General features: G+C 38.9%; 1 protein-coding gene across 6 annotated transcripts in view; it reads left to right on the forward strand.

Moving 5' to 3' along the window:
• MATN2 (matrilin 2) overlaps positions 1 to 26,534 on the forward strand; it is a 68,685-nt gene that overhangs the window by 3,823 nt on the left and 38,328 nt on the right. For 5 of the 6 annotated variants that reach the window (XM_080583123.1, XM_080583125.1, XM_080583126.1 and 2 more), the window contains exons 2-4: positions 5,858 to 6,025; positions 18,137 to 18,706; positions 22,209 to 22,331. In XM_080583123.1, coding sequence (XP_080439249.1) covers positions 5,858 to 6,025; positions 18,137 to 18,706; positions 22,209 to 22,331 — 861 coding nt within the window. Of the gene's footprint in view, positions 1 to 728; positions 960 to 5,857; positions 6,026 to 18,136; positions 18,707 to 22,208; positions 22,332 to 26,534 lie in introns of those variants that run through there. The other variant, XM_080583124.1, reaches the window with a different exon arrangement.

Below are 26,534 nucleotides of genomic sequence, written 5' to 3' on the forward strand. Positions count from 1 at the left end.
GGAAAAATTAACTCTGTCCTAACTGGAACCAGGACAATTCCCCTGCCATGTTTGATTTTATTAACACAGGACACAACTCGGGTGTGGGCATTTGCAGCAGCGCCCAGAATAATTAGGTACACAACTTCTGGTTCTGAACCCACTGCAGACCTGGGTTGCTCTTACTGTCTGGACACTTGTTACCTTAGTTTGGTAAGGGAGTGTTTGATGTTGCCGAGTCAGCAATTAGTTTTATACTGTGGTGGCTTGCAGTGCTGTTATGGAAGGTCTTTGCATTTGGGTTGTCTGTCTCAGAATACACCTGAATTACTAACTGGCTTTTAGATAATGGTTTTCCCAAGTTCTTCTCATGCTACCGACAGCACAAATGGCCAAAATTAGCCCCTTAGAAGGAGCTACTGAATGTGTTAACGAGGGAGTGCTGCTCTGCTGCTTTCTAGGACTCGATGTCGTCCTAGGTAGGTTCGTGCACACTTCTGCAGGTAGTGCCTGCCATCAGGACTGGGGAACAGATTGGGGATTTGCAAATGTGGAGCACCTGCAACGTTGTTCCCTCTCAATGGCTTAACTCTATCAGTGATCTGTGGTTGATAGCCATGGTTTTAGGGGAGTTGTACCCATGCTGTTCTGAGCCTAACGAAGACCTGCTTGTGCCACAAGGAGCCATAGAAACTCCATTTCATCTGGGGGAACAGGATTATGTAGAGTGCTCCTTTGTAAGGACGAAGGCAAGATGGTGCTTCTTGCTGACGTGCTAAATATCCTCCTGATTGTGGCTGGCTGCCTCCACACAACACCTGCATAGCTAGGGACAGATATTTTCCAGTGCGGGGCTCTGAGGAACTCCACAGCTATTTTTCAGAACTGAAAAGTGCCTGCATCAGCAATCTGGTCCAGAAAGATGGAGGAAATTATTAATACGCTGTGTCCTGACACCCATGCCACACACAGTGATTTCAGTGAGTAATGGACCAGTAATGCATGTGCTGGCTTGTGGTAGTGGAATACCTTGGAACATGTTCTAACTGATAGTTAACGGGGCTCTGAAGTGCCTGCAGTCCTTGTTTTTATCCTTTTTTTTTTTTTTTTTTTTAAATTTCTGAGGTGGTAGAAATGAGAATGAGGTATTTTGTGTCTTGCATGTAATAGGGGCTGATTGGTTTTCCAAGTAGCTCACAGTGCTTGCTGACCCAATTTCATTGACTTACGTTGATCGCTTGCAGGTTCTTTAACTTCAGGAAAAGCTTTTAGATATAACCACAGTTTGCTGTTATCTTAAAAATGGGTGGATGATAAGGAGTGCTGAAAGGATTTCAGAATGTTCTTGCTTTTATGCGCTTGTGATCTTTGTATCAAGAATACCGAAGTTAGATCTGCAGGCAGCTTAATGGAGATAAATGTCTGTGTCTTTTAACTATCAGACAAGGAAAGCTGAAGGCAGCTTGTAGCAGTCATAACAGCTGTCGGTGGTGCTTTTTTTGTCCTTTTCCTTCCCATATATGATGAGAAACTATATAGGGTTCAAGAGAGGGGATGTTATCTGCAGTTACTAGAGGTGTTGAAGTCCCACATAACTGCTGCAAATTGCCCCTTCTGTGCACAGAGCCGGTTTTGGTAGCAGCTGGAGAAGGTGGTGGGGCAGGGGTTTGTGGGGTTACAGGGTCTGATTTAGCCTCCAAAATGAACTCGTCCCACACAAGAAGGAAGGAGACCACCCAGAATAGCAGTAGGCTTGAGCTGGAACATCTTACTATCCTGGTTTCCTGATTTCTTTTTGGACACGATCTGCCCAGCAAGGACCTGAATGAAAATGCGGTGGCCTTCAAAGCCAATGGAAAGTTTTCCTAATTCTCTGTATGAAAGAAATTTCCCTGCAATGGAGTAAGAGATGGAAGAACTCCGACTTTAGCACGAGCCACAGAGCATCTCTCCTCCTTTGACAATGTTTATGAGTTATCACAGGAAAGAGGACAAATCTTAGAAACACGCACCATGCGATGGAGAAGGTCATTGATTTATCACCACTGGCACTGAATATCCAGTAGAGCCTCTGCTCAAAACACAGCCATTAATCCCCTGTGAGAAGACTTCCATGGAAACATATTTTGAAGGATAGAAACAGGCATGTGGTGTTTGAACGTTGTCCAATGAAGGAAGTATGTATTTTAAAGATGAAGTCACAATTTCATTTTTTCAATATTCTTACACTGTAATTCATGGAAGTTGAAAAATGCATTAGAGGGCTTAAAAAAAAAGTTGGTTGTATGGGTATACGACTAAGTAAGCACAGGTAACATTGATAAGAAAAGGCTGTGGCAATGTTGAGTTCTTGACTAGCAGCCAGTTAGGGAGCAAAGGAAACCTGAAAAGAACAAGAGAACCTGTCTATTTACTTACTGTCTTCTAGGAAAATTATCCTTTTCTGTACCAAATTTCTTCAAGATTTGAAGCAGATATTGCAAACAGCCCTTCAGGTTGTACCTCTGTGAAAACGCTGCTCAGGACCCTCCTCTTCCTCTCTCCATGGGTGGAAGGAAAGAGCACTGGAAGCCTGGTGATCAGCCTGGGTGAGCCATGTGTCTTGCCACACCTCTTCCTGGTGCCTTTGGCTTTCGAGGTGTTTGGGATGGTTGTCATACACCAGCTTGATTTTGGGGCTGCCCCGGTGAGTTGTCTCCTGATGGCACAGTCATGAATACTCCTGCTGTAGCAGCCGGAATTGAAGGGCTTGAAACATATTTTCCAGAGAGTCACTGAAAGTAGGTGTTTGTAACTTGGGGAACACGCTTTTAGCTTGGTAGAGCAAGGGTTAGCCAGCAAAGCGATGCTACAGAGAGCTGTGCCAGCAGCCTGGCTTAGCCTGCTGGGAAAATGAGGTGTTAAATACCAAGTGTGGTGCAATAAACACTATCCAGCTTCGCCAGTGAAGACAGCGGACCTTGCAGAAGACCCAGAAAATAAACAGAGAACTGTGGGAGGGCTGTACACATGGAAGCTGTGCGACCACAGTGCAGGCTGGTCGTGTGAAAACACAAGCAGCAGTGGACACAAATATGTACCTGGAACTAGAGCAAAGCACCCCAGTCCAGAGTGCCATCACCGCAGGAAAGTGGTACAGAAGTTTTGAGTTCGGATTCAAGGTGGCAAGAGAAGAGCACAGGTTTGGATTGGTGGTGCCTTCTATCACGTATACTTACATGCTCTCACATGTACTTCATATACTATACTTTATACACGTCCTATATAGCTTTTGGATTTGGGAACTCATTGTTTTTTCTCATTTAAAATTGATGCAATTTCCCTTTTATTTTTATTTTAGATTATCCTTGTATATCAGAACTTGGAGATGAGGCAAATAAGTCTCTCCTCTGTTAAGCACTGGTTCCTTTTGAAACAGTAGTTTAAAATGCTTGTGAAGGTAGGAGTACTTTGGTAATAGGGCATTTATTGTTGGGACTGTAAGTAGGCTAATTTTCTAATTTTCAGACTGGTAAGGGTATTGAGATCTAAGGATCTATGTTTTCTGAAGCAAAATGAAATGCTATGAAGCAGTAGAAGCTATGCTAAGCTTGAATATGAAGATCTCCAGAAAACTAGGTACTGTTACTCAATTCTTCTGTTTCTTTAGTACCCCTTTTTTGTCACCGTTGACTCATAAAATCATGTAGAATTGAACATTAAAAAAATTTTTTTTTCAATATGTTTCATAATTCAGTGACAGCTAATGAATGATTCCTTAGGCATTTTGGTTTATCTGGTCAGCTAATCATATATTTGCATGCTTTATAAACATTTTCCTAGTAGAATTCAAATATTTAGAGCCACAGCAAACATTTTGTTTTTCTGATTTCTGAAGTTGCTTGTGGGCAGAGTTGATCCTAGTGAAGTTGTCACCAAATATAAAAGATTGCTGTGAAGGTATAAACTATGTTAAGGGGCAGATCGTAGGAGAGTTTAGTTGGAGGTACTTTGCAGAGCTGGGAGGGTGGTCCTTAATTCTTCGTCACAGCTTTCTTTGCTCACAGGACAGTTCAGGGATGCTCTCTGAAGGTGCTCTGCCACAGCATTGTTGGTTCTCTGCTAATGCACCATCAGGAACAGGTGAAATGACTTCACTTAGAGAACTGGCATGTCCTTGAGGTTCGTTTGCCTACTGGTCCTAACCAGCTGGCCAGAAGGAAGGAGGCCCCCTTGCAGAGTCCCGTGTTTGTTGCTGATGGCCTTGAGAAGTGAGAAGACGACCTGGGAGCAGCTTTCAGCAGTAACTACTGTTGCATCCAGCAAAATTTGGTCCCGTTTTGAGCAGTGCATGCCGTTTACAGAGTCCATCTGTTTCTGACTAGAGCACTGGAACTGCTCTACCAATAATACCATCCAGCTGTCCACGCTGCTGGGGCTCCAAAAGTTTACTGCTTTGTGGCAACTGTTATAAGTGGCAACTATTTACATAAACTCTGCCCTGTTTTGAATGTTCTTAAATCATATGTTACTGAGTGACATTAAACATTTAAACATGGTTGGGCAAAAGCCCTGTTCATTTTGCCCTATGGCATGTACACCAGAACATTGTGTTCGTATTTGGGGGTGCCAAGTAGGAAACACAAAAGGAAAAATAGATTGGTGCACAGAAAAGTAGTGCCATGTGTATACAGTTGTGTAGGACAGACTTAAGAAAAATGGATAAAAACCTTTTTATTAGAGAGAAAATATTTCCATAGAATTCTGTATTCTGCTAGTGGGTGCCTCACGGTGGTGAAAAAATGTAATTCTCTTGCTGAACCTGGGCATTTAGTTGTCTTCTGTTACAGATCTGTGGCTCTGTGTAACTATGCTTATCAGGCTTAGGACCCTATTAAAATTGTTTTCATTATTTCAGTTATTTAGCCAAAATTTAGCCTCACTGCTTGTGAGGTTGCCACCATTTCAGGTAGGACAGTCCTGTTTTTGTTGTGAAAGTGGGTAGCTTTATCCATCTCTTGCATCATCTTTTGACCAAGCTTCCACAGTACATAACAATCGTGTTTTGGGGGAAGGTAGAAGGAATAGCCATCTGAAAATGTCACCTACAGGGGACATGGCCAGAAGATGAGCTTTTAGCATCTCAGTCTTAGCTTTCTGCTTGTGGGCAGAGTCAGCCATGGCTTTTGATGGTACCTTAAGAAATTCCTGGACACGAATCATCTCTTAGTAGAGGGATTTTGCTGGTTAATTTGCTCATTGTTATAAAAAAAGCTTCTTAACTTGGGGAAAGCTCACTGCTAATCATCAGAAGTCATCTTCTTGAGTAAACAAGGTTTGTTCTGCTCTTTTACCTTCATGCTAACAATCAAGAACTGTCTTTTGAAAGAGAAGCATAAGCTGTTTCCAGTTCATGTTCACAGTTACTGTTTCTGGAGTATATTAATTTCTCTTGTCTTATTCTCCAAAATTTTCTGAAGCAAGTATCTGTCAGACCACAAGAACCATTAAACATGTGAAAAAATGCACACTACATGGACTGCTGAGTAGAATAATGAAAATTTATTTGTGTCCTCATATCCATCTGTGCTAACGAGCTCACTGAAAGAAAGTTCCTTTCTTGTTTTAAAAATAATTGATTTTTATGGATGTGTCTAAGAGTTGATACATTTACAATTTTAGCTACAAACTTCAACTAATAATATACATGAAGACTATGCAGGGTCTGCTAACTGCTACTTTATTATATAGATCTTCCTTCTTGAAGGTGTAGGCATATCATTAGATCTGACTGTTGGTGTGTGATGGGAGGGAAGCAACACAACTGTATGGTTGACATGGTTGTAGTGTATCTTTTTGTGTAATCACAGAGCTCATCTCCTTCTCTCCTTTACTGCAGTTTTGCATCCTGGAATGTCCCTTTACTTCTTGAAAATGATGAAAATGGTGGCATGCTTCTTCTTGCTGTTCGGGCACGCTCTGCTTTCCACTGGCTCTGTCATGGCAAAAGATCTCCCCGGAGGACATTTCATCCGAAGAAGGGATGTTAACTCACAATCTCTACTAGGTAAGTTACAAAAAGAACAAACCAAAGAAAAATAACAACCACCACTAAAAGCCATCTCAAATATAAAGATAATAAAGATAAAAGGCATAAGCACTTGGCCAAACCTTGGCTGAGTTAGTTTGTAACAGTTTTCAGGCAGGAATATGAGAGTTTGTTGACCTAGCAGCTATTGAAATAAGGTGTTTACTTTTGGGATATTAGATCTATTTTATATAAGTGCCATGAAATAAACATTTGCTACAGGACTCTTGTACTGGAAAAAAGGCCTTATTTTCAGTGTTTAGAGAAAATATGTTTTGGTGCATGGAGGTTCTGTCAAAGCTGTTTTTTACTATGCAAGCAACCTTTAGCTTTTTATATGTGCTTTGGGTAAGGGTGACTGAACTAAAATCATTAGCTATTGAAATGGGGCTTCTTGTTACATTACCTGATGTTAATCCCTTCATTCTGTCAAGTTGATTTTATTCATAATGAGTAGCTTATTTTTCCTGTTTTGCCAAAAATCTGAGGACAGAATTTGGCAGTTAGCTTGTGTCTGTTGTATTTTAAAACATAGGTTCATCTCTCTCATTGATCGTTGCCAGTTCCCTTTCTTACTGTCTCTATCAGAAGTAATAGATGTGGTCTTGAGATGCTTGGGGTTCAGCAACTGGAGGCTGAAAACCACAGCTCTGGAGACCTAGTCCATCAGAAGGCATGGATGTGAAACAGCAAAGAGAAACACTCCCATTCACTCCTTATTCAACAAGACTCTTAATCTTTCTAAGATCTTAAACTCTAAAATGAGATTAAACAGAAGTCCCTCCTGAAACTTTCAGGGTCTCCAGCAAATATCCTATCTTATTATTTCAAGAAATGAACTGTCTCCCTACAAAATGAATGCAATAGGTGCAATGTGGAGAAACTAACAGGTGTCATGTTTCTCAGCTTGGCTTTTTTCTGTGATTAAAAAAAAAGATCTTCTATAGTCCCTTTTTCATATTTTAAATGGTAGAAAATACATTAAAAGTATTAGCACCAAATATCAAGTCAAAAGGTACAGATTAAATTATTTCTTTCATATTTCAAAAGCCGGGCAATTTTGTGGCCCCTGCATTTGGAAATTTCTGTATTCCTATTCGGTTTGGCATGTGCAGGATGCAAACAGTATTGGCAGCTCTGGCTGAAAGAACCTTTTCGAGACATTAAATGATGCAAGAAACTTGGGACATTCTCTGGTCCAGCCCATAAAACTACGTGGCAGTTTGGAGTCAGCCTTCTGGACCTTGCATTCTGTTACAATAAATTAGGTCACCTGCTTCAAATTCTGCAGTTGCATATGAGCAGTGGCATAGTTAAAACGTGCCTCTCTGCAAAGAACAGAATGTGTAAAATGCATGCCATTCTGCTCAAAAGCTGCACTGTTCTTTAAATGACACTAGAAAGAGCTGGGCCAAATCATGATCTCAGTGGCATCAATTTTATTGACTTAATAAAATCACTCAGACTTAGAGCAATTTAACAGGGATTAGAAGCTGTTCCATTCTATATAATATATATATTACAAATAGTGGCAATGACAGTTGCTGCTGTTGTGGAAAGACTTGGTTGGCAGGCAAAAATGAGCAATATAGCTGCAAAGAACCAATGGATATGTGGAAAAGCAATTCAAGTTCAAGTAGTTTTTGTTGTTTTTGTTGGGTGGAGGTCTCTGTTTCTAGGACTAGAATGAAGGATTGTGTGTTGTAAGTATTAGTAACATCAAAATTTTATTCATTTTTTTCTCTATTACCAATTTTTAAAACAAAAGTGCACTGCTGTGACAGGTATTTACTGGTAAAATACTAGTAGTGGCTATATACAGAAGAAAAAGTCCTTGCTGCAGGAAACTGGCAATATAAATAAGCAAAATGGAACAGATGAAAAATCCTGTGGTATTATCCAAATAGAGATACAAGTACTTTGGGATCCAGCTTCAGGAGGATTTAGCTTTTTTGGCAGCCATACACTCATTCTTCATAGAGCTGTTAATTGTCTTGTTAGGGCTAATGAACTATAGGAAGGAAATTCTAAGAAAGCTTTCGGAAGGAATGAGCTATGTCTTTTCTGTGTTCTTATCCCCAGTCTTTCTGCTAAACCTCAATGTGTATTGGTTTCATTTTGTAGAACTTTACTGAGCTTATGATTTATTAGCTATAGTAATAATTCTAAACATTTCCATTAAAATCTGGTGTCTTGTGTGCAATTGAACACAAAGCTTTTGGAACTCAGCGTGGCCTTTGAAAGTCAAACTGCTTTGAGTAGGTTTGACTTTTCACGCTTCTCTTTCCTTAAACCCTGAAACAAACTCCTGAGTATTTAAAACCTGTCAACTGTGCTGATTTGATTAACTTCATGAACATTTTCCTAAATCATCCTTGCAGCATATTAGTTGCAGAACATGAGTAGTTTGTTTAGAGAGAGAAAATATTTGCGTATTTCTCATATTCACAGAACATATATTACATTGTTGGAAAGCAATGTGTTAATGTAGGTGTATCTGTGTTTGGAGTGGAGTGGTGTCCTGAAAGACCATGTGAAATAACAGAAAGAGATGGGATGGCCCATGGAAATCTATCTTTTCTGAAGCAGAGAGCAGTCCCCTCTCCCGTTAAATGACATACAAATTAAAACCTACCTTCTCTTTCCTCTTATCAATAATTTGATCCTGAGTATTGGATCCCTTGGCTTATCCTGATACCTCAAAGGAAATTAATCTTTTTGATTCAGAATCTTCTAAGGGTTTTACGAGAGCTCTGAAGAGTTTTTACTTAGCTGTCTGACGAAATCATTGTTCCTGCTGAGTGCAGCTGTTTTGTTAGATTACACACAGATCAGTGAAAGCGCAGTTTGCCAACTTAGTGTTGCTTTTTGGATACTAAAGAAAAGCAGTAATGGGAATATAGCTGGCTACATGTTTTTAAATATAAAATGAAGTCTATTACATTAGCTAATTTCCTTCAGGTATAACTGAGATGGACTTCTGCACTTAAACAGGCTGACTGGGCAAGCTCTCAGTCAGTTGCTCAGAGAGGTAATCCCAGTACTGGGATTTCAAGGAAGTGGTCTGAAGTCCACAGCACTTTTCAGCAGGTTCCAGGTTCAGAAGTGGCACATACCCAGTCCTTGCAAGATGCAGCTATTTTGTGCTTGATGTTGTGTGTCGGGGGAGGTGAGGAGGGGGAGCAATGGTTATGCTGCATCTTAGGCATTTATTGTAAAACAAAGCAAAGTAAAATGTCAGAACTGTGCAAAACCCACAAGTTTTTTGGGGGGTTGGCTTTTTTTGGTGAACTCTGTTCTTGTAATCAGGGCGTATATTTCGTGTCACGTCATAGGCATATTTCTTTGGAGATCTCTGAAGTAGATGCATTGGAATAATTGAATAAGCTGTGGATTAGTATTATAAGCAATGACATTCCATCTGTTCCTTAGGAATATAAAACGTGCACCTACCTGTTTTTGAAAATAACAACTTAAGTGAATGAAAAACCTAATCTAGGGGGCATTTCTTTAAATGCTGCATGATACCAGAGGAAAGAAACTACAAGAGATTTACTATACTGTACAAAATTGAAACAAAGGGAGGGGAAAGGAGGCCAAGAGGGAAATGTTCTTGGCCCCTGTTCAGTAGAAACTGTGGCTAAACTCAAGTGTCCTTGTCTGTGTTGAATTATATTTTGCAGCAAAATATATAATGATTTATCTCTTGGTTGTATGTATAGGGTTCCACTAATAATATGAGGGGAAGTAATTTGAAGTACACATGGCTCACTAAATTTATGAATCACTGCTAGTCTTTTAAAATTATTCCAAACATTCTTATATCCAACTCAGTTCATAAGCTTGTTTGTATATAACTTCAGGGTTTGAAAGCATTATCCAGTTAACTTTTCTGGGTTAAATTTTAGCCACAAGTGAGAAGGGAAAATACATGATGAAAGTGTGTACAGTCTGTAAAGCTTCTGTGGAGTACAGAAAAGATTTGTGTAGTTTTGATTGAGTTTATTGGACATTTATACCCTCAGTGCTGGCCAGAGGTCTCTAAATCCTGCTAATGTGGACTGCTGAACCACGTGATAGCAGCTGTAGGAATCTCATTCACAGCCTCAACATGTGTGTTCATGTAATTTCTTCACACAAATGCAACCCTGCCAAGTTTTTTTGTCCTCAAAGACGTTAAGCAGGGTCATTGCAACTGAAGTCTGCATTGCAATTGAAGGCAGGATTGTGCCATGATAACTGCAGCATGTTCCTGACAAGCTACGCTGATATATCTGGGGAAGTCAAAACTATTCCTGGTTATAGATAAAGACAGGAAGAGGTTGTGAATTACATCTTCTGAATTATCACATATTCAGTTGCATTTTAACTAAAATCCTTCTCTAATTAAAAGGTAACTAAATTTTTATAAGGATATAAGGTATTCAAGTACATACAGTTTAGACTCTTGCTAATCAAATCATAAAATTGACATTTAAATATAGATTATGTTACTTGGAAAATGAGAGCAAAGCATTTTATAGTCTGCAAAATCACTTGTTTCTTCCTTCTGAGTAGTGTAGGTACAATCAGTGTGCTGTAGTGGAATATTAGCAATCCCATGCTTTACTTTCCAGTAGTGATAGCTGGGAGGTCTCCTGTGGTCTTTATACTAAGGCTTCAAGCTTCAGCTTTCATCTTAATATCTCAGCTGTCAGCCTCTTCCCAGCAATAGCTGATACCTGTTATCTACCTGGTCTGAAACAGCAGCAGGAGTTTCACATGCCCAGACCCTGGTCTGAAGCAGCAGCAGAAGTTTCATTTGTCCAGCCCCTCCACTCTTTAGGCTCCTGAGTTTTGTTGGCAGTGAAAGGCCCTCTCCTCTCTCTGTGGCTCTCAGGCTTTGTGGTCTGCCTTGTGGCTTAGCCTCCCAAAACCCAAACAGGAGTCTTGGAGTCTGGGGAGGCAACAAGTGAGTGGTGACCGTACCCCTACCTGGGTAGTTGTTCCTGCAGAAGTTTTTATCCCTAAAACAGCCCAACTAATGAGCATTGTGGGCTAGCTGGGGCTGTGACAGGCTTCAGGGATTTGTGTCCTGAGTCTGCTCATGTGCAGCCAGCTGTTAGGGAGATCAGAAAGCCCGGCTTCTGATTTGTGTTAGCAATTCTTAGCCACATAACAACGTTGTGCTTGCCAACTGTTGTATTTGGATTTCACAGTTAATTTTTTAAGTCATTTATAAAATAGCATTCAATTTTCAGCCATTTAAAGAGCAATTCAGTAATTAATTTTGTATGTGATATTGGATTTCTAGTAGCATGAGGAATTTTCAATTTTTTCTGCAATAATTCTGTATTGCATAAGTATAATGTATAAGATTTCCTCTGTATAGTTATTTCCTCAAAGCCTTTATGTTTCTCACTTTTATCTCCTTCCTTCTTCCTGTCTTCTCTTTTTGTTTCATTTTCTTATGCTCTTATCTTTTTCCATTTTTTCTTTTTCTTTTTCTTTTCCCTTTTCCCTTTTCCCTTTTCCCTTTTTTTTTTTAAGCGTTTTGTAAGTTTTCCACATGGAGGAAAGAATATCTGTTGCTACAGAAAAAAACTGAGTCATGTACCAAGCTGCAAATGCTCTTTGTATTTCTGAAATTTTGTTACAACCCCCACAAATTACTGTGAAATGCCACTTCTGCTTGAAAAAAGAGTTTGTCCTGACAATAATTTGCAGAGTAAAATAACAGACTCCATTTTATTATGTATATTCTCAAAGAGTTCAAAGCCTCTTTTGCATTTTTATCTGGAAGGAAGATCAGGCCAAAAAAAGAACACTGAATGTTCAAAAGTGTGGTGTTGGTTTCAGTGTGAGTACTTCAGCTTAAGAATTAAAACAAACAAAACAACAAAAACAAACAAACAAACAAACAAAAAACAAAACCCACATATGTGCAAAATTAACTTGAAAAGCCTGGAAACAACATTTGCATAACCTAAGGGATAGCTCATTTTACAGGCGTGTGTGGATAATCAGACAGTATTGTGGCTGAAGAGGGGGATTTGCTCTTTAAAATGCTTTGGAAGCTGGAGAAGACCTTATTTAAGTACTGCTGAAGTGGTAGGACTAATGGTTTGCCAGTGGGTATGATGCCCTATGCATTTTTGTGGGTAGTGGGAGATGCTATATGGCAGTATCCCGTGGTGCTGTTTCTGAAGCTATTCTGGAAGAGCCTAGTACTTAAACTGTTACCAATGGATAGAAATATGTGGTTTCAAGTCAGCTGATCAATGAGTAATGTCGAGGTTGCTAACAGCTTTCCCCATAAACAAAGACACAAGTGGCTTAAAAAAAGTATGGATAGGAGTTTTTAAAATATTATGCTAATGTCCTGAAAGGAGGACAGCATAAACTTATTAGTCAGCTCTTTCCACTGAATTTTTGACACTGCTACTAACAGCTATTTACTTGTTCTGTCTGTTCCTTCTGTAGTAATTTCTGTGTCCCTTGAGTGGCATCCAAGGTAGCTGGGGCAAGATAGAAGTTTCAGATCTTCGAGGAGAAAGATATGAAGATCTCCTATAAAGCTGCCTTTTTTGTGTTGGTTATGATGGATTTGTCGTTTCACAGATTTGTGCAGGAAACAACAGTCGCAGGCAGAGTAAATGCCTCCAGGTTTTCTGGATTCAAAGTGGCATTACCTCTGTATACCATCATGTCTCAGAAAACAAATTCCTCATCGTTTATGTGTATGAACTACACTCAGCTGAGAGCATACAACATTTGATGCTGGTAGGATGCAGTGGGTAGATGTTGATGCTGTTGGGACTGACATAGGGATACCAGGGTGTTTCATCTCTCTGTCCTGGTGTTCCCCTGCTGCAAAGGAAAGCAACCCCAGTTCTCTGTCCCTGGTCCTTCTGGCTATGAAAGCAGCGAACCAATAGTTTCCATCTCAGAAATGATAAAATCTGTAAGAAGAACTGAGAAGCTTGAGAACATCCCTACAACATACTTTAGTTTCATACCAGAGGCAGCACCAGTCTCGGTAAAGAAATGGAGATGTATTAGGAGTCAGTTTGGGACTTGAGTTAGAGAGACTTTATGCTAATAATGACCTTGTTACTTTGGAAAAGATGACAGGGAAGTAATATAAATAGTGAGGTGAAAGGAGAGCAAGGTAATGCAACTCTTGCTGTGACTAGTAGTAGAGAACTTGCATGTGGAAGGAAATGGAAAAGTGTGGATAAGAGCCTACTGCTGTACAGTTCTCCCAGAAATTTTGGAAGTTCCGAAAAGATTTTGTCAGAGGCAACAAAGAGATTTCTGGAGGCTGTGTTCCATTTAGAGAGCGCTCCCAGATGAAGAAATGTGTAAGGAGGAGTGGGTGAGCTGCCAAACTCATAATGAATCTTTGGGTTGGAGCCAGAGGCCAGTGAGTTTGGGAAACATCTCAGAGCAAGGATGGGGCCAGGGAGTATGGGGGCAGGTCTTGGACCCGTGGTCTGTTCCACAGCTGGGAAGAGGTGGAGTCACCTGCAGGACCAAGTGCAGCACATACATGTGCCAGGTAAGGGGTACTGAGCAGATCCCAGCACCTACTTCAGGAGCTAGGGATGGTTATATCTGAAATCCATCAAACCACTCTTTTTCATGTGTTTCAATTAGAATGAGAAAAGAGGTGGAAGTAAGCTTGCAGAAAGTATCTCACTAGAGCCAAGAAGTGCTTGGAATTATTGCTATTTTTAATTTATTCCTGGCAACAGCCACAAAATGTGTTTTCCAAACAGGAACAATGTTAAATTTACTGCTGTGTGCTTCATGCTTGAGTTTTGCTAATGAAGCTACTGCACTTTCCTAGAAGGTGTATGTAGACAATAGGTACGTATGCCTTTCTTCCCATCAGAGTGTCTTACTCCTGGTGTATGTATGAAAGAATTGCAAATTTGAGTATTGTGTGCTTGCTCAATTGTACAATGAGAAGGTCAAACCTTCTGATTGAACTGAGAAATCTTTTGGAAATATCCGTACCTGTCAAACCCGATCTTTCTGGCTGGATACTCAGCCAGGGAAAACCACAATTCTGGAACTTTAAGAAGAAATAATTGATACCATCAGGTTCATGCATTTTGCAACAAATTTGGCAAGAGTTGTACCAAGGTTTGTAAAGAAAGAAGTTGTAAAGAAAGAAAATTTTGTAAGAAGAAGTTTTGTAAAGAAAGAAAGGCAAGTAAGGTTGAGGGACAATGAAGTAATAAAATGACAAAGAAAGAAAGGAAATTTAGGAAGAAGTTTTATAATGTGCTAGCTGGGAGAATAGTCTTCTCCTGTTATTTAATTGAGTGAAGACTTCGGTTCTGTTATTCAGATAAAGATAAAAATCTATAAATAAACCTTGTTGTTGCTGGCAATCTCACACATGTAATTTTTGTATATACATCACTGTAGAGTGAGCTAAGAAACGCAAACTATTGAATCTTAAAATTGTCACTAATGCATCACCTGCTCAGGCAACAATTTGTCTACGATCTCATTTTTTCTTAGCTGATCTCATCTTTCCTTTTGCTTAAATTGTCTTAGTCTATAGCAAAAGTCTTCATGGAACTAGTATTTACTTGTTATAAATTACTTTTTCAGTGTTTAAATATCTTAACACTGGTGTAGTATTTACCAAATGGAGTAATTAAGGAATTGTAAAGATGTAGGACAACAACAGAACATAAATAACTTCATTTTAAACAATCTTTTCAAGGGAGACAGCTTGCAAAAACTGTTGAAAAAAATTATCATCTAAAACTTGGATCCTCTGAGTGTGTTCAGCTTGAATATCCCAAAATGGAAATGTTAGAGGATACCGATAAATTAAATAATGCCAAGGGACATTTTTGGGCATTGGGACTCCACCATTATTATTGTTAAATTTTTAGAGCTGTCTCTGGCCCATGTTGATTAGCACTCCCCAAGCAACTTCTGTGCCTGATGCAGAGGATATGGGGGGCAGGGGTTATTCCCAGCAGGCAGTTTGCATGGAGCCACTCTGTTTTAGTGGGAAGGTGAATTTAATGCTGTGAATGTGGGGCAGCTGACCTCTGAGCTTAGTTTCGATTACTGAAAGTAACTCAATAAAATTTTCAGCTTTAGAAATATGAAGTACTCTTTTGAGCTGTACTTTATGAATCTATCTCTAGTTGGAACCCAGCTGGATTCTTCCAGGGAGAACCAAAATGTCCTTGCATTGTTCATTTGGCAGAGGTGGCATCACAGTAACTGTCATTTCTAGAGAAACTGGGTATTGAGCAGAGGAGGAGAACGTGTTTACTCTTGACCTGACCTTTCCTTTCCTGGCCTTGCCTTGCCTTTGGATAATATATCTCACATTTTGAGGCTTTTTTTTTTTTTTTTTAACTTCTGTGTTGGCAATACAAAAACTGTGCTGACTTAGATATAGGTTTCTGGATGAGTAGCTCTTCTCAATGAATGTGTCACTGCTCATAAGAATTGTAGAAGGGAGTTACTTTGTGGTTTGAAGACGTTTGCCAAACTTCTGAGAAAGTTCTCTGTTTAAACTTAAGAGCTGGTAGGAGGAAGAAGTTATAGTTTGCAGGGCAAGTGCAAAACCATGGAACTGCTAAAAGGGCATCATTGAAAGTTTATCTGAGGGGATGAGTGTTCAGATCTGTTAGCCATTACTGATTGCCACTCCTCAAAATACCACCCAACTGGAGTTTCGCTTAGTAAAAGAGTTATACTTTATATTTCATGGAACCCAGCTGAATCAACATTAATAATTACAAGTTTGTTAAAAATCCCCAGAAGGCAAAGACTTTAAATTTTTTTATTTATTTATTTTGAAATGTTTGGCATTTCTGTAGATAGAATTTTTCTATTGAAAGTGGTTTTGAAATATACTATATTACATTCTTCTGCATAACTAATGTTGCACAATGGGGGGTATTTCTGGTAGTACTATCTACTAATGCTCTCCAGGTTTCTTCCCACCAAGATTCATTCCTGACTTCAAAATCAGGAACTGAGTCTCTTCAGACTGGGATCCGAATCTATACATTCAAATTGAAAATCCACCCTGAAATTCAAAAAATTCAACAGCAAGGCTTGTGTTTTGAAATAGCAGTCATTTTGCCCTCCTCTGTCATTCCCCTCATAGGCACGCACACATTCTTGGCCTTCTTTCTGAATCAATCTTTCTCCTTGCCCTGCTCCATCAAGTCTTATCTTAGTGTTACCTTTGTATTATAACTGTGCTGGGATATCTCATATTAGTAAAAATAATAATTAGATATGTCATTGATCTACTAAGTTGTAAAACAGTTAATGTGTCAGGATATATGTATTCCATCAGAACTGGGATTTTTATTTTTCTGCTCAGTTTGGCTTGCATTCAACATGCTCTGATTTTGAAAGACTAAGCAACTCGAGCATATTCCTACACTTATGAATAAAGCCACACTGTAGACTGCAGAGTAATAAATCCAAGCATTTTTATGTCATCAAAGAGCATTTTCATTCTGTGCCCACAAATGTTCTTGGTAATCTATGAAAGAGGCTTCTGAGTTAACAAGTGAGAATAGGCATCCTTCTCACCCCTTTCCTTGGCAGCTATACGTGGTTAGCATTCATCAGCAGTCACAATTGGGCTCGTGTAAAGGCTTGTGGAGAGGCAGATGTTGTTCCAATTGAGTCTTTGATTGGCCCACTTGTACTTGTGCTGTATGACACGGCCTTTAATTATACAATCAAATAACTACTTTTTTCACAGGGCATCTGCCTCACTCAGCGCACAAGATGGGTAAGAGTGTTCTGGGAATTGAATTGGGTTTGGCAGGGAGGGACGCTCCTGGTTAAGAGCACCTCAGCTTAGTAAGGTGAGGATGCTACTGCAGTTTGGTGAGTTTTCTCACTTCCTGTAATCTTTCTATTAAACCTCAATTCACTTCATATCACCATCATCCCAGGAAGTATTTTAAAGTCCTTTTAAATTTCTACCATACACAGCCTCCTGTGGCAAGGCTCATAGCTCACGTCCCTCTGCTTGCCATAAGCCTGCCATGTGCTGGCTTCCTGTATAGGAAAAGCCAGTGAACGGCCAGTCCTTATCCATTCTCACCCTGCAACTCGCATATGTCAGCAATGGATGCTGAGCAGAAGCCAGGGGGTGTACCCAGGGCCTTGGAAAGCTCGTAGCATGCCCAGAAGGGGCAGCCTTCGCTTCTGCTGTTACCCACGATAGTTTCATCTGCCCGTCTGTGCAGTTATCATAGACATACCTTGTGGTATTTCAGCTTCAGTGGCTCTTGGAAAAAAAGGCTGTGTTGATGACTGAAACAGAAAATTTCAGGAAGTGTACGAGCGGTCTTTTTTCCAAGTCAAACGCCATTGTAGAAAACTGGATTTTGTCTCTGGTGCAGCCACAGAATTTCAGTGTGATGCTGAGCTAGTCCAATAGACTCGACTTTTCCCAGATGGCCATTAATTATGTGTTTGAAATCATGGGGTTTGATTTGCAGAAGTGCTGAGCACTCACAGCTGCAGTTGACGTCATTGAGAGCTGTACTTTGTACATGCAAATTGCTCCTTAGTGCCAAGTTCCCTGAAAAATCAGCCCCTTCACGTCTTGGATCAGTCACTCCAATTAACAGATGCTTTTGACCTGGATTTCTCTGTGTCTGTTTCTTTGTTTTTAACAAAGGACTAATACCACCTTGTGTCATTGGAGTGCTATCCCGTTAGGATTTCTCAGTTCTCAGGCACTACAACAGCAAGCATTGAAGTGCAGCCCACTACAATAATAACTATGTAATTCAGAGAGGGTTTCCGTCCTGCATGGAGTATGCGGTCAAAGTCTCAACAGTGCCTGTTCTGAGCACTGATCTCATGAAAATAATATACTCATCAAGTAACAGGCAGCTACTGCTGTTCACCAGAGACCAAATTCAGATTGCCCAAATAGCTTTAGTTCTGGCATCTCCTATTTTTCCTGTATTTTGCCAACACTTGTCAGGGTATTTGTTTAGACAGCATGTTTGACACTTCAGGTCAAGCTAATCTGATCTGCATTTCAGAATTCTTGTAAAGAATTGTTGTTTTCGTTTTGTCCTCTAGAAAATACTTGTAACAGAAAACGTCTGGATCTTGTCTTCATCATTGACAGTTCTCGCAGTGTACGTCCTTATGACTTCGAAAAAGTGAAGGAGTTCATTTTAACCATCTTGCAGTTCCTGGACATCAGTCCCGATGCCACCCGAGTGGGCCTGATTCAGTACGGCAGCACTGTCAAACACGAGTTCTCTCTGAAGACGTTCAGGAGGAAGCAGGAGATCGAGAGAGCAGTGAAGAGAATGATGCACCTGGCGACTGGCACCATGACTGGGCTGGCTATTCAGTACGCCGTCAACATCGCGTTTTCAGAGTCGGAAGGGGCTCGACCTCTGAGCCAGAACGTGCCTCGCATTATCATGATCGTGACAGATGGGCGACCACAAGATCCAGTGGCAGAGATTGCTGCGAAAGCTCGCAACTCAGGAATCCTGATTTTTGCCATTGGAGTGGGAAGAGTGGACATGAACACGCTGAAGTCCATTGGGAGTGAACCGCATGAAGAGCACGTATTTCTGGTTGCTAATTTCAGTCAGATTGAAACACTGACCTCTGCCTTCCAGACTAAAATTTGTGGTAAGGCTTTTATACGTAGGTTTGAATACATAGATTGGAAAAAAAAAAAAGAGGAAAAAAAAGTCATGCATTGTCATTTTTTTGTCCTGTGGAACCTATTCTGTTAGAATATATATGCTGAAAAAAAAGGGAGGGTAGCTAGACAACATTCAGAACAACAATCATACATATGGGGAAAAGCTAATTCTACTGCTACGTGCCACAAAATGTGATGTAATTCCTAACGGTCATAAGCAGCGAGGCAAACACACATACCATGATTTTCCTATTCGTTGCATAACAGCAGTTAGTTTACAATCCTCTGCTATTTGAGCATTAGATAAGTTGTTTCATCTAGATTTAGATGAAAAATCCTAGAGATTTAGGAAAAACCTTTACCATGATATTATTCATTCATACAATAAAGTAAATAATATTTTAATAGGTGTTAATTTACAATAGATAAATCACTTCCATCTGTAATTCCCTGATACAAAATTACCTTTTACAAATATTTTGGCATATATAATTAATTTTATTCCAATCTTTGTACTTAATATAATGGCATGAAACGGAGGCATTTTCAGCAGAGTCCAGGGAAAGAATGCATGGTGAGACTGAATGCTCACTCATCTCTTATGATGCCTTTGCCAGGAAAGAACTGAGGCTTATTGTCAGGATAGGCTGGAGAATTTTCCTTACTTGGTCTTTTCCAAAACTGTTTCAAAGAGCAATAGAGCTCCAGATGAACTGCATCAGCACAGAACATCATCACAGACATTCATCAGATAATAGATTTTTTCCTGTTTCTTCCTTGCTGTGGTATTAGCTGGCGTAGTAAAATACATTTAAAAACCAAGAGAGAGTAAACTAAACATGGATTGAGAGTTTAAATGGAATGAACAGCAAATGCTACAAAACTCCGTTTTACGGGATTTTTAATAGCATTTTAGAAATGAATCCAGTACAAGTACTACTTAATCTTTTTCTGACTAGGCAGTACCCAGTAAATGTATTAAAGTTTGATAGTTCATCTTAAATCCAAATACACGTGATCCTCAATAAAACCATCCCCCTGCAGATGGAGGAGTATGGAGGCAACAAGGATTGCTGCTGCCTCCTTTACTCAGTGAATGCCTCCACACCATTTGCTGTTTCAGGAGCTGAAGGTGAGATCCAAAAAAAAAAACTAACAACATCAAAAAAAATCACTTAAAAACCCAAATTAAACACAGAACTTAATGTGTTAGCATCCTGTGGATTTCATCTTAAGGAACTAAACATCAGATAGGATCCTTAATGTCTTGTTGAGTGTGGGCTGTGAAGCAGCATTCGGCTGTCTAAATTTGAGAGAGAATCTAAGCATCTCATAGCCTGGAACACCTAGGTTCCTCCCAGGAAATGGGGTTAGCTTTTAAAAGTTCTCCCTGCTGTGGACCTAGAGGGATTATCATTGTAGCTGAGTCAAACATCTGGACACCTTGCTTCTTTCCTAGAGCAATCAAGGCACCCCTCTCTGGTCAAGTCTCCCGGCACACAGTCTCCTAGGCTTCATGCCTTGGGAAGAGAACTTGACTCCTGATTAGTCTTTGGGTCTGGGTTGCCCTGGTGTCTGTGGGAATGTGCCTTCATGGTTCCCATGAAGATAAGAGAACTTGGCCAAGTGATGAAGCTCAGTGGACAACATAAAAAGTAAACTGAATTAACCACTGTTTCCCATGGATAGCAGAGATGTCCCAGACCTTAGCAACTAAATTCTCAGAAGAATCCATTTAAGCTGACTGGGCTTCATCCCCTGCTAAGTCAGACTGCAGTTGCTGCCTCTGGCTCCTAAAGATTCAGTGGTGTCAGACATAGCAGTTGAGACCCAGGGATCCTGGGGGCCCCTTTTTATTTCTATGCAGCAAGGTAAAGGAAAAGGAAGCAGTATCCTGGGAAATCAGAGGCATGAGGAATGAGACAAGAGCTGGAAACTCAGAATGGAAATAGAAGAGGGAACAGAATCCAGGAATGGAGATGTAGAATGAATAAAAGAGGAGTGAGAAAGACACAGAAGTCAGGCTGGAGCCATCAGGAGTAAAATAGTCTTTATTATTCTCCTGAAAAGTGGATAATGGTGTCATCCCCATTTCACACTGGAGGAATGGAGGCACAGAAACAGGGCTAAAACTATCAAGACCGTCCACTAACTTTAAATCTTTGACTCAGTGCATTCAGTGGTCTGATTTTCTAGATCATTTAGCATTTTAACATAATAGAATATATGCTTCCTACATACCCTTCACTTGCAGCTGAAAGAGGTCCAGCAGCTTTGTATTTACACAGATAAAATACTTGAGGAGTTTTGTTATGGCAGGATATGAAGAGTTCAAAAAAAGCTGATTGGGAGATTTGGCAATTGTGGTGGTTTGTATATTAGTAATAAATGCATAACTCTGGCAACCATTCCCAAGACTGGATACATAGCATGTATCTCAAAAAAAACCACTTTTTTTTTCATAAGTTCCACACGTACCACATGTTATTTTTTAGGCTTCTGTTGTAGCTACTAGATTACCATTGAATATCTATTCCATAAATTTTGGTGTTTGTCAACCTAGCACAATAAGGAGCACATCAATCCCTAACTGTTATTGAGCAGAATATATTATTTTCCTCACATTGTTCTCTGAGAAGTAATTCACCTGCTCATTATAGGAATGACATACAAGCAGTGCTCTAGCAGAAGGAAAACATCAATGAGATTTAGTAATTCCCCAAAAAGTGCTGATATGGGGAAAAATAGTTAAGTAATGAATTTGACAGAATAGGCTCACTATTCTTTTTTTTTTTCTTCTTCTTCCTGTCTCAGTCTGTTGCATTTTACTAGTTGCTATTAGAGACATAAAATATAAACAGATAAAAAAATAGAGTCAGGAAGAGTTATACGCTAGCATGTAGCTCAGCTCAGCTCCTCCTTACTGAGTCTTGGAGATGCTTCACCTCATTATAGTCATACATTGCCCATACATTCCTCAAAATTAATAACTAAGCAAGCAAGATTCTTCATTGAGTTGTTTTCCAGTCATTCTTCTTTCGTATTGTGCTGTGGGGTTATTTTCTTCATTCAGGAAATTAAATGTTCTCTAGAACAGTTTGTACTTGAGTTACACTTATTTTCTAAATTTGAATGTGGTAGGTTTGTTTCATTGTTTTCAGGGAACCACCAAGTAATTAGTGTTTCCAGATACTCTGTTGTAATTTTTTTGGTTTGTTTATATCTCCATTCCACATGTAATTTCATGTCCAAAATCATGCCACCAACATCAGCTAGACAGCTAATATATAAATTCCTATTTTTGTTAGGAATAGACATATAACACTGTTTGGTAAACCTACACTCAAATGTAAGTTTAAGCTTCCATTTTTGTGTTGACTGTTGAAATTTAATTTGAAATTTTTAAATGGCTTTGGTAAAGCTTTTTAAACCGTATATTATTTAGTTGTGACACGCAGTTAATAACCTCTTACTTTTTTCTTTCAGTTCCCCATATGTGCAGTATAGTTGAACATCGCTGTGATCACTTCTGCATAAACACCCCCGGCTCCTATGAATGCAGATGTAAACAAGGATACATCCTGAATGCTGACCAGAAAACTTGCAGCAGTATGTTATCTTTTTAACTTTTCTCTTTCGTGCTCCCAAAAAGCACTTAACATCCCATGCTCTTTGAGCTGGGCTCATAAAGGACTGAGCTCAGTATGTAATTAATGCTAATCATTGCAAAGAGTCCAAAAATGTAAAGTCGTATTTCTTTTGCCTTTTTTTTTCTTTTTGTAAATGAAGTTTTCATAAGCCTTTATGAAATACATCAAGCTAATTTTTATACATGACTCTGCAGAAGTAAACTGTAACTACATGAAGTTGCTTTTGAAATTTATTGGTGCAATAAGATCAAGAATGAAACAACAGTCAAAGAAGGAACTGTTTCATCATCCCACATGAAGTGAGTCAAACTAACTTAGTAACCTGTCTAGATAGCAACCAATACTAAGTGGTACAGAAAGGTGGAATAAACCCCATACTGGAGAACTGGGAAATAACATGCCATTCTGGAAAATTCTTCTCAACCTCTGCTTGAAGTCTAGCCTTAGGACCTTTAAAAAAATAGTGTCAAAAGTCTTGCTTATGCTCTCATTTTCTTTTTTAAAAAGATCAACTTTTTCAAGTTTAAGTTATTGTCTTTAACTATAGTTTATAGTAACAAACTGTACTTCAGTTTAATTCTGATCTTTGTAAGCAGTATTTCTTTTGTCCATTTTGACTTGCTTCCTAGTAATTAACAGCAGACTACATAAGATGGGTGTGCCAAATTTATTTCTGTATCCACCATTATTTTAAAGCAATTGTGAGATACTGTTTTTTACCACTTAGGGAAAATGCACTTACAGTTTCTTACCCCACAACGCTCCATGGATTCAAGCCAAATTTGCCAAACTGATTTTAGCCAGAAGAATAATTTTGGAAAATGTTTTTTCAAAAAGCTGGAGGAAACTGTCATGGTGAGAGCATAGTATGTCCCCATCATAATAGATAATTTAGAAGTGAGGTGAAGGATGCATGCTCAAATCCTGTTCTTGTGTTTGGAACTCATATGTTCAGCATCTTAAATAATCAGCTAGTTTGGGATTAGAGTTTGTTGTTGTTGTTTTTTTGTCTCCCTTGTTTAGTGTTGTATTTTACATCAAATACTTAATGACCACTGAAACAATGGGAGTATGTTAGTATCTGGGAGGACTCTGCTGCTTGAAGATTAGAGTCCTTACATCTGCAACAGGACACAGTTTCAGTCAGAGCCTTAGCAAATAGAAATGGGGACAAAAGGATGTCAGCACTGGAGTGATGTGGGCATTTTTGCCAGTGTGTGGGAGCGTGTTCAGACCCCTTGAGCCCAATAGGACACTCCTTTTGAATTGTTCACCTCCCATGCTGTTGAGCTATGGGATGAGCTAGATTTAAGAATCTTTGTTTTCATTGCCTTTCTTACCAGCATCCCTTACTAAATGTAGACATTTGTCATATGCATGTGTGAATTATAGAGGAATACTTAGTATTAAATTTAACACTTTATTCCAGGTTTTGTATCCTCAAGAAGAAGAAGAAAAAATCAATCTGAAATATATTCTAATTATTACTTGGTTTAGCAGCTAAGCCAAGACAAGAACAGTGACAAGAACAACTTTTAACACAGCCTATTCTCTATGCTTCTGCACATTTGTTGTAGCTCTCCCAAAAAAGGGCGGTCAGAATCCCAAATGAGGCCTCCAACTATGCAATCACATTTCAATAATATTCCCTAGCCTCTTCTTTCCTTTGTTTCCCTTTTAAAATGCTACTCATGCAAAACTTTTGTATCCTATAAACCTTTCTTTTAAACCCTCCTTGTGCCCTTGATTTTCTTGTATCAAAGAATTTTAAGGAAGAATTCTTCTGCTTTCAATTTTCTGGAATTTTTTTTAAATACAAAATTTATCTTTTTGAATTTTCTCTTACACATTTTTTCATATCTTCACCCCTAATGTCACTTTGGACAATTGAATTTCAAGAATAACACTGGAAAAAAAAAAAAAAAAGTGGAGAATCAATTAGATTTAAATAATGGAGAAAAATTGAGAATTTTATTGCAAATATGAAAAAATGTTTCTTTATTGTGTCTTCTGGTTTGTTGTGTTATATTTCCATAGTTTTTATCAGCCAGTAGTTCAGTTTTTGTTCATTGCACTGCTTCATGTTACAGATTAATTTCCAAGAAAGTTTTGGAATTGTGTGTGGTCTTCCTACTGGTGACCCATGCACAGTAGCCCTCGATGTGTTGCTTTATACACTTTTTCAAATTCCACTGCTTCTTTTTCTTCTTCTTTTTCTTCTTCTTTTTCTTCTTCTTTTTCTTCTTCTTTTTCTTCTTCTTTTTCTTCTTCTTTTTCTTCTTCTTTTTCTTCTTCTTTTTCTTCTTCTTTTTCTTCTTCTTTTTCTTCTTCTTTTTCTTCTTCTTTTTCTTTTTAAGTTATGACTCAGTCTTACTTTACTTTTCCCTGGTTACCTATCTCACATGATATGCTTAACTATGTACTCGTTTTGAGTAGGTTTGATTTTCCTAAATGTGGAAAGGACATGAGTCATTCAATGTGTTTGCAGCCTACTTCTAATGGATATTTTTCCACATCACCAAACTATAAGCTAATTTTAGCAATAGTGTACTGGACATCTAATATTGAGAGCCATCATACTGACCATAAATGTTCTAGGATGATGCAGATCATTGATGAAGGAGGGAGATGATGAAGGAGGGAGCAGTCTACCAAGGTCAGACCATTACGTCTGAAAAGTCCCCAGAGAGGTAACAGCATTCGTGAGCAAAGGGGAATGAAGCTAGACAAACTGGAGAGCTTATTTGTAGAGGGAAGCTGGAGAATGGCGATGGAAAAACCCCCAGTCTGTGACCGTTTTAGTTACTTTCATTGGCTGCTGATTTTTCACCCATGCAAAGAGACAGCATGTTCCTCACTGAACCTCTAAGTAAAATAAATCTTCATTATATTTATGTTTAGTGCAGTACATGGTCAACATACAACAGATGTATTTATCTAACTTTTGGATGCACTTGTCAACTTGTTCATGAACAAATAGTTTCCTTACATATACATTTTATCACTTGCTAAATTAAGCAACACATAAAAGATGAATGTTATGGAACTAAAGACATACTCCTTTCATTTTTCTGAACTTTTTTTTTTTTAATGTTGTGAGAGTACAGCATATCAGTATTCAGTTCTTAAAAGCTCTTAACCAAATGGCTTAAATCAGCAATAAATTAACAAGTTTGCTTCAGGTTGGAAAAGGGTGCATTTGTCTTTTGAACGGATGGTAGTTTTGTGCCATAATGCATTTCAGTGTTGCTTTGAAGGAGAAAAAAAAATGCTATATTTGTGATTTGTTGCCTTCCACATGAAAATAATAATTAAAAAAAAAAAGGCAACTCAGCTATCTTCCAAAACAAAGCCAAGAAAAAAAAATCCTTTGTTCAACTTAAAATATTCTTTATTATTCTTTATTTATGTCATTTAGCTGGTTTTGCATCCATGCAAAGGATGGAAATCATTAACATGGTTTTACATCCATGCAAAGGATGAAAACCTACTATTGCTCCTCTTACCAACTCTCATCTAAATTGTCTAGAGAAGAGTGGTTGTGTCAGATAATGGCTGTTCTGTACTCATTACACTGTTGGTGTAATTTAATCTCTTTCATTCTTCTCTAGATATACTCAAATCTTATACTAATACACAGAGTAGTACAAAAGAGCAAATGTGGCTGAAAAAATTATTTGTAGAGTTTATATTGGAACAAGAGAGTTAAACAACTGTTTATACTGTTCATCATGCCGCATGATATGAAGCAGAGCACTATAAAAGAAAATTCATATTTGCTTGGCTAGTTTCCTTAAATGTGTTCCAAAAGCCTTTTTTTTTGCAGCTGTAAATGGTAATTATGTGTTGAGCAGTCTCCGGGCCTGATCCTGAACAACACAAAGTACTCTGCTTTCCAGAAGTTTCACTGGTGAAACTTGGGGTTCTCAGAAACCTTCAGTCTATTGTAAAGAAAGCCAAATGTGCTTCATTAGACCAGGAACTGAACTGACCTCATTTGCTGTAGAAATTTTTCCCAAGAGATTTTTTGCTTGGGAGGGGTAACTTGCTATGGTATGTTGCACAAAACTGAAAAATGATAAAACTCAGAAATGAAAGGCTTTTGGTGCCCCATTTTCTTTTTCGTTCCTTTTCTATCCTCATCATAATTTATTAGGGTTGA

The sequence above is a fragment of the Anser brachyrhynchus genome (genome assembly GCF_964034855.1).
Source record: "Anser brachyrhynchus genome assembly, chromosome: 2".
In the NCBI taxonomy this organism is placed as follows: domain Eukaryota; kingdom Metazoa; phylum Chordata; class Aves; order Anseriformes; family Anatidae; genus Anser; species Anser brachyrhynchus.